The sequence below is a fragment of the Porites lutea genome, chromosome 4 (genome assembly GCF_958299795.1).
Source record: "Porites lutea chromosome 4, jaPorLute2.1, whole genome shotgun sequence".
NCBI lineage: Eukaryota > Metazoa > Cnidaria > Anthozoa > Scleractinia > Poritidae > Porites > Porites lutea.
The window spans coordinates 33,249,260-33,266,973 of record NC_133204.1 but is presented as its reverse complement, the minus strand read 5'-3'; the positions used below and the strand labels follow the sequence as shown (position 1 = coordinate 33,266,973).

The following is a 17,714-nucleotide window of genomic DNA, read 5'->3' as shown; positions in this document are numbered from 1 at the left end:
CAATCGTAAAAATGTGACCCATCCAGCGACGCGGCACATCCCCATTAGCCTATTACCAGCAAGAACCTCCCCCCGGGAAAGCAAAACCAGACAAATGCTACGAAAGCTATCAAAATAAATTAATCCGGCAGTTTAAGAAGGACGTTTGGCTCTTTGGTGAGGATCACAGCGTTTTGGTGGCAGCATTTAAACGAATGCCATCCTGTGCTGCAAACTGTCGCTAAAATGTCGCTAAAATGGTGTGGAATGATAGTCATTGCAATTACCAAATAATCCTGGTTGTTCCTCCTCTTTTTGTATCAATCAGTTTCCATCCCTTGATCAAGCAACTAAGAGCTATTTTAACTAAATGAAACAATTTTCGGCGGGCAAGGCGAAATACAAACTTTTGCATCTTAAACAGTACTTGTGAACCTGTGTGTACGAACAAGAATAAGTTTCCATGTCGTATTTCGCAAACTTACATTCAGTTAAGGATCACCAGGACATCAAACTGACCTTAAACTCAGCACCAGGGCCATCGCTCAGGTATCACTTGTAACAGTTTTAGTCTAAAGGGGCTAAATTGGTATTTCCTATCTCTTTTAGAACTAAAGCTTGTCTTTCCATCAACTGAATTCCAAAATAGTTGTCAAGTTTTGTTATTTAAGACTATATTTAAGTATTGAAACTGTTTTCTGTTGTTTGTTGCTAGGGATGGCAAGGATGGATATAGAATGAAACTTGAAAACGTTGGCCCAACTTTTCAGGTTTTAAAGCTTTACCGGCAAAAATCAACAAAACAATTATATCTCTAACAGAGCATTTTTTGGTGGGAAAAGGCTCCATATAATGACTTCGTGAATTCAGCACAGAATTGACCTAAAGCAGCAGTTTCCTCATGACAGAGCCCATTTAAGAAAGTACTGCTGACAGCCATCACCAGAAATTCTCGGTTTTCACTGTCACGCAATCGAAAATAAAATTGCAAACCATTCAGTACAGAAAGTCCAGAATCCAGGAAATAAAAGAAGATAAATATGCAAAAGGCCTCGCCAAGAATCAGGTCTGTGCGGTTTTTCATATGCGAGATATTCGGAAAAACGTTTTACCCAAATTTATAAAGCTTTGTATGGAGACGCCATGTTTGTGTCCCTTTGAGGGGCACAAATATGGCCGCCGGAAACCAACAGAAACATCTGTTTTTGAGTTTTCCTACTAATGCGTGAAATCATCGCTTGAAAAACTCATAAAGGATTAAAGTGATATTTATTCTGAGATAAGGAATGTTTAGGTAGCAAAGTCTCCCAAAATTGGTAATGTTTTTAACCCACATAAGAGCCTTCCCGACCGCCAGCCAAATGCCGCGTCACGCAAAAGCCTACAAACTCAAACGTCCCCTATCGCAAAACGAAGAACCCTTTGGAACCAAAACTTTGTTTAAATAAAGGTGTTTAGGTGCTGTAATACCTCATGGAACTCAGAAACTCAGAAGAATCGATAGTTTCTTAGTTTGAATTTTGGTGACGTCATGTGAAAACCGAGAGTAGGTGTGCGGGCGGGAAAAACAATTATGCTTTATTTCAGCAAAATGGGCTAACCTGCAGGAAGGGCTGAGAATCATTTTTATCAGAGCACCAGGCCTCTAGGTTGTGAAGTCTTGCCATCCATGGGTATGATCGAGAGGACTTGTACGTAGAGGCAGAAAAGGCAGGGTTTTTTATCGTCCAACTTTCAAATCCAAGTTCATCTGAACAAACTGCAAAATAGGATCTCGAATGGTGAGATTTTTAAGAAAGTACCGTACCACAGGGCACGAAAAATTACTGTTGAAATGGCTAGTATATTTTGTATAACAAATGAAATATGAAGAAAAAAATTGGAGACCTTTAGTTACATTTTCAGTCACGGTCAAACCCGACCATAGTGAAGTAGCTTCACCAGACCATCCATTCTTATTTCAACAGATTACCAAAGGAAGATGATATGTTCAAATTTGGCGGCATTTTAAGTAATAAAAATAATAACGAGGCTGCTTTACGTACACAGAGCAAAACGAAAAGTACGAAGAAGATTGCACGATTTTGTGCTTTTTACAAATTAATATATGCATGTATAGTTTTGCAGTTTCGTATTGAAACCAAGTCCTGGATAATGTGAAAAACGATTTTTTTTCTTCCATTCCTACTTAGATAACAACAACAAACAGACATAACAGTGTTGGCTTAACTATTTATCCAAGAAACAAAAAATTACTACCTTTGTCGCAGCCATAAAGTTCAAGTTTTAAGCTTTGATATCCCACCCAATTTTGCGCCCTGAACTTGATGAACCTTGCTTCCAGTTTCTGGTCTGTCGCGATTCTCTTTATCACGTTCCTCATTTCAATCGCTTTGATTTTCTAAAATCAAAAGAAAATATATTTTCTTTTTTTTCGCTTATTGGTAATAGCCTAAAGGAAACCTTGGTTCTGGATGGGAGGGTGGGCCGTCCATGACCGTATGGCTCCGCTGAAAACTAGCAAAAGAGTGAGCTAGAATAAGAATTTATCCGCCGGATTAATATTCGTCATTAATAGTCACGTAATCGAAAGTTAAACTGTACAACTATTCATGTAAAAAACCTCAACTTTGCATATCATTAGGTGCGTTGTAAATGGCTATTCAATTTTTCCTGGGGTATTACCGTCTTCCAAAGAGAAATTGAAGAAAATGCTTATGCAATATGCGAATGCTGAGAAGCGTGTTAATTGTACTTTGTTATTTCCAGCTGGTTGAAAGAAAACTTTATAACTACCGGGTCTGTTCCCCGGGGGGGGTAACTACCATATATGGGCTTTATAGGTATGTGCCGCTGTGAAGGGTATGATTTTCAAGCATTTTTCTCTGGAATAGGGTATATAAATCAGAGAGTTTGGGTCTAGAATAGGGTATCATTTTCCATTTAAACTCGCTGAAGATTTTAGTCTACACTGGGAAACCGGGAATTGCCACTCAAAAATATAAAAAAATCAGATCGATTTTGTTTTGGCTGGACTGTGCTAGTGACCTCAGTTGTTTGTGGAAAACAGCTACTCTAGGGTAGCAGGGGATTTGGGGAGTTTAGTGTAGTATACGGTAGCAAAATTCACTTGAACTACCTCCGGTATAGGCTAAGGATTCCAGGGTCCCAGCGTCCTAAAGTACACCCCCCCCCCCCCCCACTTCGGGGTCTATTCCTGCCACAGTATAAAATCAAAGGAAAAAAAAGAAGTTAGTGCTTGTGTGAAATAGCCCACCCCTCCATCACCACGAGGTTTGTAATTACTCCAGGGCTCATAACTGTTCATTCTGTAGTCCAGGAGAAAGAAAGTCGACCAGCGATCACTGTCAGGAGCACCCTGAATCTCTATATATGTGATGACCTTCGGCTCTCCAAGGTCAATTTCAAGATATTCAATAGATGAGGCACTTTCTGGAATCCAGCCGTCGCCAGGCCCCAACCGGGCGCGCCAAGGTTCTCCACCAACTTTGAAAGAGGAGGCTTTGATGCTGGAGTCCGGAATGAGACGATTGACCATTCCTAACGGCTCAGCACACACTGCAAAAGAAACAACTTTAAGCCAGACAATGTATGCGCGTCAATTCAAAGGTTCTCCATTTGGGAGATCATTTGCGTTCTAGGTAAGTGGCTAAGGTAACAATTCAGAGACCAGGCCACGCCGGGTCTGCCGGTTGATAGACTGACAGAGCCCAGCAATTAAACATCGATATATTAAAAAAGGACGCAGGCGCTCGATTTAAGAGGGCCAATAGTTATCTTGTACCCCCGGACAACATAACAATCCATCGAAAGGTTTCTAGGAAAATGCCCATTTATATACCGGTACCCATTTATATACCTGCCGGAGGAGAGCAACAAGGTGTGGAAATAACACAATGGTATGGACAATGCTCCCGCCCGGATATTCTAGTTCCAAGGTCAAATGCGTTTACCACTACACCCTCATGTCCAAGGTCACACGATTTCGTGGGGGAATATTAGCTTTGGCTTAGAGTGACAACGCAGAGAAACTAAAATTTACGGCATTACCGTGATAAACATCAGCCATAACTGCTTCTGTGTCCAATATCACTGATGGTACTGACCAACGGCCTTAAAAAACCGATCTCGATTTTCTGGCGAACTACAACGATCCCTTAGGAAGAAAAGATTGAAGTGGTCTCTGATTATGAAACATTTATGTGGCGTCTCCAAGAAACGTTTTCAGTGACAATCCTCTCTTACCGTCACATCCGTACAGCTCCAAGCTCACATAATTGTGGAGCTTCCATGTTAAAACATGCAGGCGAAGGTAACGTGATGTAATGTTTCTTGGTAGAGGTCTCTGCACAATTTCATATGGTGATTTGCATCCAGCAAAAACCTACAACAGAGAAACTTGGCATCAGGTTTTTCATGGTTAACGGCAAACCCCCCACCCATAACCTCTTTACCCTTTCAATCCCTTGCCGAAAAACTATCTATACTGTCAGTGGGCTCAATAATATAAAGACAAGACAAAATCCTACTGTCTAGACAATTTCAACTCCACCATACATTTTAATGCATGAACCGAGTCTCGCGAAAATTATTGGCGTCTTTACAAGTGATACAAAAACAGAGACAGAAGAAATAGCTCTGTGACCTCATACCTCAATTTTCCCTTGAAAGGTATACTCCTGCCATTCCGAACCGTCCTCGCTTGTGCTTAGGGTAAAAGACATAGCCCAAGCGGACAACGCCTCAAATGCGAGTGCGGTCACGGTTTTACCATAAGGCGTCAGCGTAACCTGAACAAATTCTTGATTGTCCATAGTGTAAGGATTCGTACGCCAAGCGTCATTGTTGTTTAGTCTAAACCTATGAAAGCTTGGATGGGATCCTGATAAATAGGCGTCAGAGATATGTTTATTTTCCAGGCCAAGTGGCTGTGCGCAAGCTGAAGACAAAAGAAAAAATCTGATACTTAAAACCCTTCATTGTTGATTAGCAGAATGCAAACATCCTCGGTTGTAACTCCAAAACATTTTCCAGCCGCGGTGGGAAAAGGTTGTTACATGTATCAGCAGTTACCTCATAAGCATATGCTCATCATTCTCTAATAAAGCTATTAATTAATGAGATTGATCAGTTTTCACAGCAATCCAAACACTCAAAAATTTATCCCAAAATATTTCCATGACGACCTCATAGAATTTTGGCAATCATTATCAGCATCGCGGCCGAAATTAAAGTTCAAAGCTTTCACAAATATTTTTAAAAAACCTCCCAGTGCCAAGAAATAATACAGAAACTAAAATAGGTTGTGAAAGTCATTACACTGATGTGTCAACTCTGATGTCAATATAAAAAATGTCATTTTGCAACATTTTCATATCATTTTTTTTTTATCAGTTGTGGTGACGGTTTTCCGGTATCTTTAACAGTAGCGACAAAGTTTTTGTTCAAACTTAGGAGGTATTCTCCCTTAAAAAATTCACGTCGAGCCACCTGCTTTAGGTCAATTCGAATTTGGCTCACTTTATTCAAGATTCAATCTATGTCCATCCTTGCCATCTGTGGCAACAGATGACAGAAAACAGTTTCAGTGCCTACATATAGTCTTAAATAACAAATCTGGGCTATTATTTTTGGAATTCATTTGATGCAATGACACGTTTTAGCATTTTAAAAGGATAACAAATGTTGGGACATGGCCCCTTTAACAACGTACCTTTGCAGCCTACTAGTTCCACTCGCAAACAAATCAGTTGATGCCACTGCTCAGCGTGAAGTCGGATAAAACGCGCGTACAAGGGCGGTGTCACTTCATGGCTTCTCGTCATGTTACTTACGCCGTTACCTTCAAAAACCTAACATTTGGCAATGAAAAGATACCAGTGATCGATCAGCGCGAGTAAAAACGTTTGCGCAGGTTTTACAATAGGCAAAAATCAAACATCAAAGCTATTACATTAACAGTGAGTAGAATGGTGGATTATCGAGAATTCGATTTGTAGCATGGGGTATTTAAACGGTAAGTGTTTTCTTAGCTTACGTATCACTTTCTGTTATTTCACTTACTATTGTTTTTCCGTTATCAAATGAAAAGGCATCAAAGAGAAAGAGATAAATTAGGAAATACAAGTTATCTTGTCATGCTGTGCTAAGAAAAAATGCAAAAAAAGTAAAATACGTAGACTGATCACTTAAAGCGGTACTAAGCTAACCGATTCTTCGTAATAGCGTTATTGGTTTTCAAACTTCGCCATAAAGAAATGGAACCCACCGATAAACCGTCCTTGATATGTTGACTCCAAACTATACCGTCAATACTATAAGTGACCGAAAACGCAATAACCCAGCCTTGTTCTTGGGAGGAGCCTGAGTATTTCCCCTGGAGCACGATCTCAGTTATCTTATGTATTTCATGTAAATCCACTTGAAAATAGTGACTTTTATTTGTGTCACGAGCGCACCAGGCTCCACCGTCAATAACAGTGTTCAGTCTTCCATATCCTGGTTTGTGAAAGCGGTTTAATGTGCTTGAAGCCTGCAAGGACGAATTCAATATTTTTCCATCTCCAAGGCCAAGGGGTGCGAAGGCATCTTTGACTGCAAGAAAATTGATAACCGTAAGGTAACTTTATATTTGCAGTCAAACACAAAATAATTGGAAATTTCCCTCCGGTACACAAATAATAGACGAAGTGAAATATAAATTACTTGCCAGGCAAAACCTCTCCCAATTTTCTTACCCTGATAAAACCAATGTATTGGTAAAGTTGTATTTCCAAAAAGATGAAAAAGCCGTATTGTCAGAGGGAATGATAGTCAGTGATCAAAACATCCATTCTCAATTAACCCGTGTTTGTGATTTGGACAGAATGCGACTTCTATCACCTATTTGAAATCTTCTTAATTCCGTTAGTTCTCAGTACGTTTTACTTATAAACTGCCCTGAAGGCATAAGACGTTGAACTAAAAGTATTTTAATTGTGTTACGTATATGCAATACGCCCTGATTAACAATCATCTTTAAGAGTAAAACAACCCTTAAGCCACTTGAAGACCTGGACTTTGCTCATGACCTGACTCTAGATAGGCCTGAAGATAAGCCAGAATAGGACAGAGGTGATGACAATGAACAGCTCAAACCCCTCAACGGTGCAGGTAAATGAAGAAGATCTACCCAAGACTGAGGAGTTTACCGGCCTAGGCAGCATCGTTAGATGTGATGGAGGAGCAGGCAATAACGTAAAGAACCGTTTCCGAAAGGCCAGGAATACCTTAAGAATGTTGAGCAAGGTTTGGAGGTCCCACCAGTACAGCACAAAGACCAAGCTGAAGCTGTACCAGAGCTGTGTAATTTCTATCCTGTTATACGGCTCAGAGTTTTGAAGGATGACTGCCAGTGATCTTAATCTCTCCGTTTACCTCCTAAAGAGCCCCAGAAGGATCCTGAGAATCTTCTAGCCCAACACCGTTTCAAATGAACAACTGTTTGCTCGTTGTCGTCAAGACAGCATGGAGACCATCATCATTAGGAGAAGGTGAAGGTGGATTGGGCACTTGCTAAGGAAAGATCTTGGTGACATCACCCACACAGCCCTACACTGGACACCAGAAAGAAAGCAAGAGAGAGGCAGACCGAAGAACACCTGGTGTCCAACGGTAGAAGGAGAGATGAAAACCCTAAACTACATCTGAGGTACCATCTGGAAGCTGACCAAGAACAGACAGGAGTGGAGGACCTTCGTTCCTGCCCTTCATATCATACCAGCGGGCGTTGCGGACAGTTGGTAAGCGTAACCCAAAAAAGTTTCCTATTAAATCCATACTTTCCCATAACAACCACCTCTCTTTTGCTGAATAGCAGATGGCCCAAAGTATCCAAAGAGGTGTTCAACACAAACAAAAATCCAAACGTCCCCTGATCTCTCTCCCCAAGCTGGCCGACGGAGAGGTTCGGTTGCGTTCTCATTGTCACTGACTCTGAAGGGGCGTTATTATTGCCTTTGCCCAAAACAAAATGACATTTGCTAAAGAAGAATAATAGAAGCTATGCTAAACTCTCTGGTGATTTTAAACTTACTTTAAGTTTTCACTCGGAGGCCATTTTGTTTCACAAAACAAAGCAAACATTTTTCGAAAAATGAAGATTTAAATTTAAAAAAAACAATCTTTTTTTTTCAGGAAAGGTTTGAACCCAGGAGTCATTTTAAAAGTAGGTTGAGTTTGATCGTCCGTGTGAACGTAGTCCTGAATAGGACTGTTGTTGTTGACCGTGACTGACGTTTCGACAACCTGTGCGGTGGTCATCTTCAGGGTCAAAGTGAGTTGAATCACGTCACTTGATGGTATTATACTCTGGTTATTGACCTGATTGGTCAATTACGTCGCAATTTTATTGGTCGTCTGTGTTAAGCCGTGATGTTACTGGCTATGAAGACTCGTGCTGTAATTGGTGCGTTTCGATCCGTCTATTGTCACAGTCAAACAGTCGTCTACTGTTAGTCAAATTGTCAGTTGTCCAGTCGTTCTCTTGTAGTTAGTTTTGCTTGATTTCGTCAATAAGTCGTTTCTACTGTGCCAAACTGTTGACTAGGATTCAGTGGCGTTTTTTCTTTGTTTCGTGGGTGACTGAAAAAAAATATATATATATATATATATATATAAATATATAAATAATCAAAATGAAAATGATCAAAACAAAATGATCAAATGATTAGGGTCTAGATCCTAACGGATAGGATATCTATTGTACTCTTGTACACCCAACATGGCAATCCCGTGTGACGTTAAATAAATACATGTTGTAGGACTGAAAGAAATTTACCAGTTGAAGGACAACCATACAACTCCATCTTCATGCACTTGTTTTTGATGTACTGAGTTGGCCTGATCCGAACGTGACGAGCCCTGATGATAAACGCCAACTTGAAAAACGCAGTTTCATCGCTGTCGTAGTTTGCTCGTATATTCTGTGTACAAATATTTCAAAGATACAGTGATTTCGTAAGTTCAAAGGTCTAAAAAAGTCAACTCCTCTCAACTCTTGACTGTGCATCAAAAAATATCGTTTGAAGAAGGCAGATTCAACCAGTAGGGGAAGGGGGTTACCAGTTTTTGATTCATGAAAAGCTGGAATAATGGACAACGTTCCAGGAACGTGATTTACTGACAATAAAAGTAATGAAAAGTTCGCTTTATCAGACAGGCTATTTTAAGTGATTATGGGGTGTACATCACGGCGGGAGCAAATTTTGATTTTAAAGTAGTAGTAATTACAAATTTGGAGTGAGTCCGACACGAAAAAGGGGGACGGGAAAGTGGAATAGATTTTCATTGCTTGATCATTTACCTAATTAAGCGAGCTACTTCCCGTCGAGTGTAATCCCCTGAAAAAATAAATTTGTGGATGTTTTTGGAGGAAAGCGGGGAGGAAAGGTTAGCTAACGTGGCGAGAAACCAGCGAAAAAAATCAGTGAGAGGCGAAATTAGGATTGTTTTCCTTCGTTCGTCAGATGAAGATTTAAAGACAAAGTAACAAACAAGCCCGGCTTGGAAGTGTCCTGTTGGGCAAAGGACCTATGTAAAGCTCACAAAGCTGATTTAAAAGTGTTTTATTTGACAGAGTGTAGTATTTCTCAATCGAATAAGAACCAAATGACTAATATTTACAGAAGAGCCTAAAGACGGTGAGGGGCATTTTCTTTCCGCTACCTGTTGCTAGCTCAATAAGCAACCAATTGTATGTCCATAGGCCGTACAGATACGTGGCTCATTGAATAGGGGTTTCTTTTGTAATCCTTCGTTAGACTCCATATGATTAGAGCACCATATGGCCAAAAGATATTGCTTTATTTAATGTAACTGTCCAGTGGAAACATAAAATATATACAGAGACAAGACACAATTACACTGCGGTACATGTAGCGGGAATTAGCCCTTTTCCTTAAGAAATTATAGTCGCAAAATATCCGCGAGTGACAGACAACTGTACAATTTTCCCTCGTCAATGAAAGAATATACTTCTTGTAGTTCACCCTATAAGCAGAAAGAATTTCTCGTCACTGTCTTAGCGAAGAAGACAAAAAAGAGGCTCTGACGTATCGTGCAATCTGTTTGAGGTGGCTGTCGCCTCACCTTTTAGATAGATAAGGCCGGGTGTTTTTTCATCAAGCCTGGTTATTCAGTTCAAGCATAAATTTTAGAAGAACTTGTTGGCGTGGTAAAAGGGGGGGGACTGTGGCTCGCAAAAAAAGCACCCGTTATACATGTACTTTACAAAATTCGGAATCTAGTCGCTTATACAATGGACAACTTGCATCATTTTGTAGGAGAACAGTTATCAGTGGAGTTCTTCATTTCAACTAAAAAACTTTGAGGATTTGTCGCGAAATGGAACAGAACTAACAACTAATGCCTTTACACGTGAGTTAAACTATATCTAAATCTTTGTCTGCCGTTGTCTCCTGCAAAATAACGTCCTCCAATTAACTGATAAAATTCAAGGATTTGGAAAGCTAAATTGCGGTGACCATTCCAAGGAATGTAAGTGTCTATTGCTTTCAAACCGTAAGCGTTTAGTTTACAAATGTCTACAATTATCTATTATTTTTCCAACGCCTTCAATGTACACGGGCAGAAGTTGTCATCGGTAAATTCAAGGGTACAATTTTTGTTAATTTGAAGACCGTCCTTGCAGTGGAAAGCTTTGCACTGGTGCCCTGTGAGCGGAGACAGTTCCCCGAACTGAACTTAGTTGTGGACTCACTTGTCCACATTTACAACAGAAGTTATTTCGTAAAATTTGCTTGTAACTCTCCCGAAAATTGGCCGAGAAGAACGGATACACAAATGGTGTGATGGCGCTATTAGAATAAGCCACAACGAATTTTAGGAATTGTACATCAGGATTTCTGCAGACGGGGTTGTCTTTTGATGAATTGCAGATCGTGGAAATAATCCACAGAGGACTCCAGCACAAACAGAATACCAAAATCACCGTTACCATCATTCGAACAACGCGACGTGCAATCAGTTCACTCTGAACAACACTTACTTCCTGTTGATTTCCCGGAGGCCGCCGTTGTCGAAGTTTCACACCAATAGCGGCGTAAAGTGCGACGGTTGTTGCAATCGGAATGCCGATGACAATAATATGTTGCGCGAAGAGAAAATTAAAATATGCTTTTACCGATGGAAAAACAGCAAGTACATTAGCGTAGCATACTCTAATGCCAAGACGTACTTCTATGTTCATCATTTTCCAGAAGAATGAGAAGAAACAGCCAGGAATTATCCACGTCAGAGCAATGACAAAATACAATAGTTTTCCTTTCATGATCCCCGATAAAGGGAAGAAAACAGCAACGAAACGGTCGAAAGCTATCGCCATGAAGTTCATTGTGGAAACGTACAGCAAAAACGCGATGAAAAAGTTGTAAGCTTTGCAGCTGATTAGACCAAAAACACCGCCAAAAGGCCACTCAAAGCCAATGTAAGTGAGACCGATCAACCTCGACAAACTAAATATCGCTAAGAAAAAATCCGCGATACTAAGGTTCACCACAAGGAAATTACTTGCGACACGCATTCGCTTGTTTATGTTCCTGTAAACGGACGCAATAACTAAAGAATTGCCAAAAATGGCTACGGCGATCAAAGACGACAAGACGAAAGTTTTGACGGCTTTGGTAGTTTCCGAGTCCTCCGCAATATTCCCTAGGTTGGTGTTACCGGGGGAAGAAAGGTTTCTTTCCGCATAGCTGTAATTGATGGCTGCCATTTTCATTCAACCCGCTCAGTCTGGTACAAGAAACACTAAACTGTTTCTCACTAGAGATTCTAATTTGTGAACAATAAAAATAACCTTAATTTTGTTTCATCAGCTTGTTACCAAATAGGAAACAGGAAACTGACAACGAAAGTAGTGAAGCAATTAGACAGGAGCAAACACAGCTTTTGTCATAAGTTGTGCGTTTTGGTGATTATTTTGAGCGTGAGGCAGGAGAAAATATACAGTCGAATGAACCAGACAACATAAATATGAACGATTGCGGTAATTAGCACAGAAGTAAAGAATTTTTTTAACATTTAAAAAGGACAAAAATTGACAAAGAGACGGCTCGACAATGCACAATGTCGGGGACTTGAGAAAATTCTGAGTTATTAAACTAGCACCTTTTCTTCTGCGAAGCATGCTAAATAAAACATCCTGTCTAAAAGGTGCAAATAAGAAAGCTGACTAAGCTGGTGGAACCAAAAAATTAATTTCAATTGCTTTTTATTGATTCTTCACTTTTTTGTATCTTTTCGGTATCCAGCTCCGGACCCTCAATGTGTACGGTAGCAAATATAGGTGCAGCGTTAGAATGGAAATTAAAATGATTAATGTTTCAGCAACAAAGGAGAGCAAAAACCGAAACGGAATTGAAGTAAATGTTTTTTCTTGTTTTGCCTTTTCTTTTAGTAAGTTATGATGACTATCATCAATTTTGTCGACAGCCATGATTTGCCCGCGTGAAACCCCTTACTCTTGGTTTTTAAAAGAACAATGAAAATTTACGGCAAATATCATTGTAACGTTTTCAAAATTGTGTTCTTCGCTTTTCTCATTTTTTTAATTTAAAAGTATTTATTTTGTCTTTTCAGATTCGTATTCAAAATGATTCGTTTGGTTTGTCGTTCGGGTAAATTTTTGTATCAATAAAAAAGAACGTTTCATATTGATAATGCTTTTTTTATGGTTGGGTCACTTAAGAATCTAAAACCATGATACTAGGTTATATAATTTTAGAAAAAGTATGATTTTATTTATATAATCATATATTGCTCTTTCTTATGGATAAAAAGGGCTTCAAGTTCGTATAATTATATTGACTTTAATTTTGAACGTTTAGATAATTTTTCCCTTCACATCGTCGGGGAAAAAGAGAATGTGGAAAGTCTAATATGGCGTCCCAAAACATAATACAAAAGGAAGATCATTTAACTCTATGAAAAAATTCTGCTAGTCTGTCTGCGGGATGTCTTCAACCTCCCAGGCACGTTTAGTTTAAGATTTCTATGGTTGTGTTATGAGGTAGTTAGTTAGTTGTTCTAGAACCATTTTTGAACGGAAATCTTGCTTGTATCAATACACTTACCGTGAAATTTTTTACAATAACTGAGCGAATCCTCGCGTGCTGATTGGTCGAGAGCTGTGGTCTATGAGAGTATAGACCATGGAAATGACCTAACATGCCACACAGTGCCGGTTGCTTTGTTTTTGGTTTTTCGTAAAAATAATTTTATTCCTTAACATGGACAAAGAAGAACCAAATTTTAGCATATGGGGAGAAATTTCTGACAGTGCGTTGGTGCTTGAAGCTGCAAAGGTAGAGCAAAAATACGAAAAACAACAAGGAAAGCGTCGCTTCGAGCGTGATTTTCCAAGAAACTTCGCAGGAAACTAAAAATAAATGTTATTGTAAAAAACTAGTTTGATGATTTTTATTCTCCGTTGATATTTTATGGGCGTCATTTCTATGGTCTATAAGAGTGCAGACAATGGAAAATTGTGGCCGATTTGTTAACTGCAAAATAAGAAATTCATATCAACGGAGAATAAAAATCATCAAACGAGTTTATACATGTAGCTAACGCTACCAATCATGAATCTCTGAAATTGCATGAAATCATCTTTAACAGAGGGGGCGGAGAGTAGTTAGAGCCAATCGAAGGTATTAGCTCAACAGAGCTTCATGCAGTTTTAATAATAAATAATAACAATAAACTTCATTTCTATAGCGTCTATATCACAAGCTGTTCTAGACGCTATACAATATTACAATTACACAAAATGTATTAAGATACAGATAAATTACAACAAGAGGAATAAAAATAAGGGTAGAAATAGTGATATCAAAAATAACAAATAACTGTCCAAGCGAGTAAATATATGTATAACTCAGAAAATCTAAATCTATTTACAAATTAAGAAAAGGCTTGGTGAAATAAATGTGTCTTTTAAGTGTTTTTTGAAGGAATTCAAGGAATTGACATTTCTTAAAGATGCTGGTAAACTGTTCGATAATTTAGGTCCTGCAATAGGTCCTTCGATAACTATAAGACTTTCGCTTAGATCTCGGGACTTGAAGTAACTTATTCGAGCAAGAACGCGAAGAGTAGGAGCTGTTACAAAAACTGAGTAAATTGGATATATAACTTGGTGAAAATCCAATGACAGCCATTTATATCAACAATAAGATTTTATAAATAATACGGTACTCAACAGGCAACCAATGTAGGTCTATTAAGCTAGGTATTATATGTTCATACTTTTTGCTGAATGTTACGATACGCGCTGCTCTATTCTGAACTAGCTGTAGGCGGTTTAAGAGAACTTAGTCCATATAGGTAGGTAGTCCATATAGAATCGCATTACAGTAATCCAAGTTAGTAGTCACGAAAGCGTTGATAATTGCTTCAGTAGGTTCACGATGCAAATATGTTCTTATCTTACTAATATTAGTTAAATGGAAATGACAAGTCTTGCATATCTTCTTAATGTGGTCTTCCATATCAGCACTGGGATAGAGTATCACTCCCAGATTATGAACAGAAGAGAACGGTTAAATAGTTTGACCCCCAACACGAACAAATTCCAGTGAAGGACTGGGCCGATAAAGTAAACTTAGGAAGCAGCTCGGTTTTTTCCTCATTTAGCTTAAGACCATAAGAATCATCCAATTGTTCATTTCCTGTACACAAATTTCAATGCTAGACACATAGAGCTGAGTGTCATCAACATAGAGATGGTATGTACGATTGTGTCTCTTTAAGACATCAGCCACTGGTGAGGTGAACAAAACATATAAGACAGGCCCAAGAACAGACCCCTGCGGTACACCGCAATTAAGTTCACCTAAAAAGGATCTTTAACATTCAATTTGAACAAATTGTGTACAAGATAACAGGTAGGATGCGAACTATTCTTGTACTGACCCTGTAATACCATAACGTTGAGACAATTAATTCAGTAGTATTTCAGGGGACACCGTATCAAAAGCAGCAGATAAATGTAACATAAGTAGTACAACGGCCCTACTGCTGTCAATTGCATGAAGAACATCATCTTGTACCTTAACCATGACAGCTTCAGTGGAATTATGTACTTTATAGGCTGACTGAAAGGTCTCGTGTGGGTTATTACTAGTCAGATAGTTGTTTAACTGGAGAACAACAATTTTCACAATAATCTTCGATAGCGCCTTCAAAATTGAGAGGGGACTAAAGTTCTTGAATTATAAAAGCCGCATCAGGTTTCTTGAGCAGAGGTGATATTACTGTAGATTTCAAACACGCAGGCATCCAGCCTTCACGAAGAGAGAGGTTGACGATGTTAGTAATAGTAGGCAGCAATAGGGCTGTACATTGTTTGATAATGGAAGATGGTAATGGATCCAAGACACAGGATTTCGAGAGCAGTGCTGCAGTCAGTTCCCCGATGTCATCAAGTTTTATCTCAGTAAAAATTGAAAATGTAGTCGACGACATAGCGAGTACCTCACCAGTAACACATTCGGCCTAATCAATAAGAGCCTTCTTTTTAACAAGGAGATCATTACGTAGTGTATCTGTCTTAGTAGTAAAAAAGGTAGAAAATTCATCAGCTAACATAAGGTCGTCTTTGGAGGGCGCTTCTGAACTGTTTTGAACAGTTTTCTTTAACAATAGACGAATAGGGTTGTGACTTAAGAGACTTGATCAGATTATTCACAACGTTACATTGGTGTACATACTGCTCGCGGGTCAGCTGGGAGTCTCGATACTCGCCATTTACGTTCCAGTTGTCTGCGTTTCTACTTGTCAGGAGTGACTTCAGCTGTATACCAGGGCGTAGATGGTCGGACAGTGATAACTCGTTCTTTCACAGGAGCGTGCTTGTCCAGTAGCGACCGTAACACTTCATCATAGTTATTCACATCAACATCCTGATGTTGGAGTAGAACGGAACCTTCAATATCACTTCGAAAAGAAGTCATATCAATACCACGTAGTTTTCGAGAATCTCGAGAATTTTAATCTCACCACGCATTCAGCTTTAAGTAGTTCTTCTCGTAAAATGATGCTAACTGTATTCGCCGTGGGTTTCTGATTACTTAGTTTCTTGCAATAAGACTTTGGGTAAGAATACCCTTTTAGATACTGCAATCTTGGACAAAAAGTGTTAAGAATTTTGCTCTTTCTTACACACAGGAGACCCACCCTGCGTATTTGGCACCATGGTGACCCCTCCCCCCACCCCTCCCTGGTCAATGTTGTTTAGTAGGCAGCAAAAATGTTCGGGCCACACTTCAACATTGTTTTTTTGGGGGGAGGGGGGAGTATCTTGAGTGAACCGGGCTTTAGAGGGAAGTATTCTAAAATTACATATACAACGTGCATTTTTCTTAACATTTTTGTCCAAGATTGTATTTTCGGGATATTGAACGGTATGCGCCAAAGTAAACATTTGAAGTGAAAAGAAAGTGTTTTTTCAGGGGAATAGAATAAAGATAAATTTTTTTGAATGCAAAAATGAATGTTGATTTGTATTTGGCCCGCTCTCAGGGTTGTAAATGCTCCGGGGCAGGGTGAGCATTCAAGACTGACGTTACAGTGACAACAAGGCGTAGTTGTCATGGTCACAGAATTATAATGTTCATTGCTCTTTAGACGCCGTTATGGACTCGATACGCAATTACGATACGTCAGAAGCAGAGAAAGACACTGACACGGATTGTTCTCCCAGTGAAACATGGCTACAGTTGCTATTGAACCAAGTGCGGTCTATTTACTTGCGGTTTCTAAAAATAATTTCCAGGCGTGTCGTCATGTCGCCCAACGGTTTACATCAATCTGAGCATTTTTTGTCGTTGCAAAAGATTTATTCCTATATATTTCACTATTTCCAACGGTTAACAAGAACTTACCATTACAGAGGTCTTCTCAGAATGAAAAGAACAGCACATGTTACGTCCTATACAACGGTTTACATCAACTATTCCTCAAAGACCGCTAGTAAATCGTTGTAAACCGTTTGGAAATCGCCATTTTAAGAACAATGTGCTCTGTTTGTCCAGATTATTATGTACTATATTCAGAACACATAATTGCCTTGGTTGACGGAATGTCTTAGCCTAAGAATCGCCCTCAAAATAGGCACCAAAGTACACGGTTTACAAACCGGAACTAACGTTGTAGACAAACGTAAGTGACGTCAGCTTTGTACTGCATAAGACTGTAATTCCTTTTATCTTAGCTTCTGTTTACAAGTATTGATTGTCTACCATTGTAGGCATTTCTGCTTACAACTGCCTGGTACTTTATTCTGTTCCTTTTCTTTTCAATGATTAAATCGATACAACCATTCATCGAGTCAATAATTTTATCAATCGATTCGGCAGGTCAGTTGAAAAAGGTAGTTATTACACGGCTTTGGAATTCGTCGTAGTTTTCACGAGTAATATTTTTACTCAAAGTTTGTTGGTTCAGGTCGCTTCTTACTGAATGAAAAAAATTCTCTATAGGATTTAAATCTGGACTTCTGAGAGGGATGGATAACAATTCTGCTATAAGTTTTCTTAAAGCCTTCTTCACTCCCGCGGCGTTCTGGCTCGGATCACCGTCTTGAAGCCAAAGGCGGGAGAGCGCTTTGTCGGTTTTCTAAAGAAACTACCAAAATTGGCTTTAACAAAATTTTC

General features: G+C 39.3%; 1 protein-coding gene across 1 annotated transcript in view; it reads right to left on the bottom strand.

Moving 5' to 3' along the window:
- LOC140934554 (uncharacterized) overlaps positions 1-17,714 on the bottom strand; it is a 76,114-nt gene that overhangs the window by 27,692 nt on the left and 30,708 nt on the right. Inside the window, 8 exon segments of the mRNA XM_073384159.1 lie at positions 1,581-1,738; positions 2,239-2,380; positions 3,257-3,558; positions 4,246-4,384; positions 4,653-4,939; positions 5,714-5,852; positions 6,269-6,594; positions 8,819-8,963. Coding sequence (XP_073240260.1) covers positions 1,581-1,738; positions 2,239-2,380; positions 3,257-3,558; positions 4,246-4,384; positions 4,653-4,939; positions 5,714-5,852; positions 6,269-6,594; positions 8,819-8,963 — 1,638 coding nt within the window.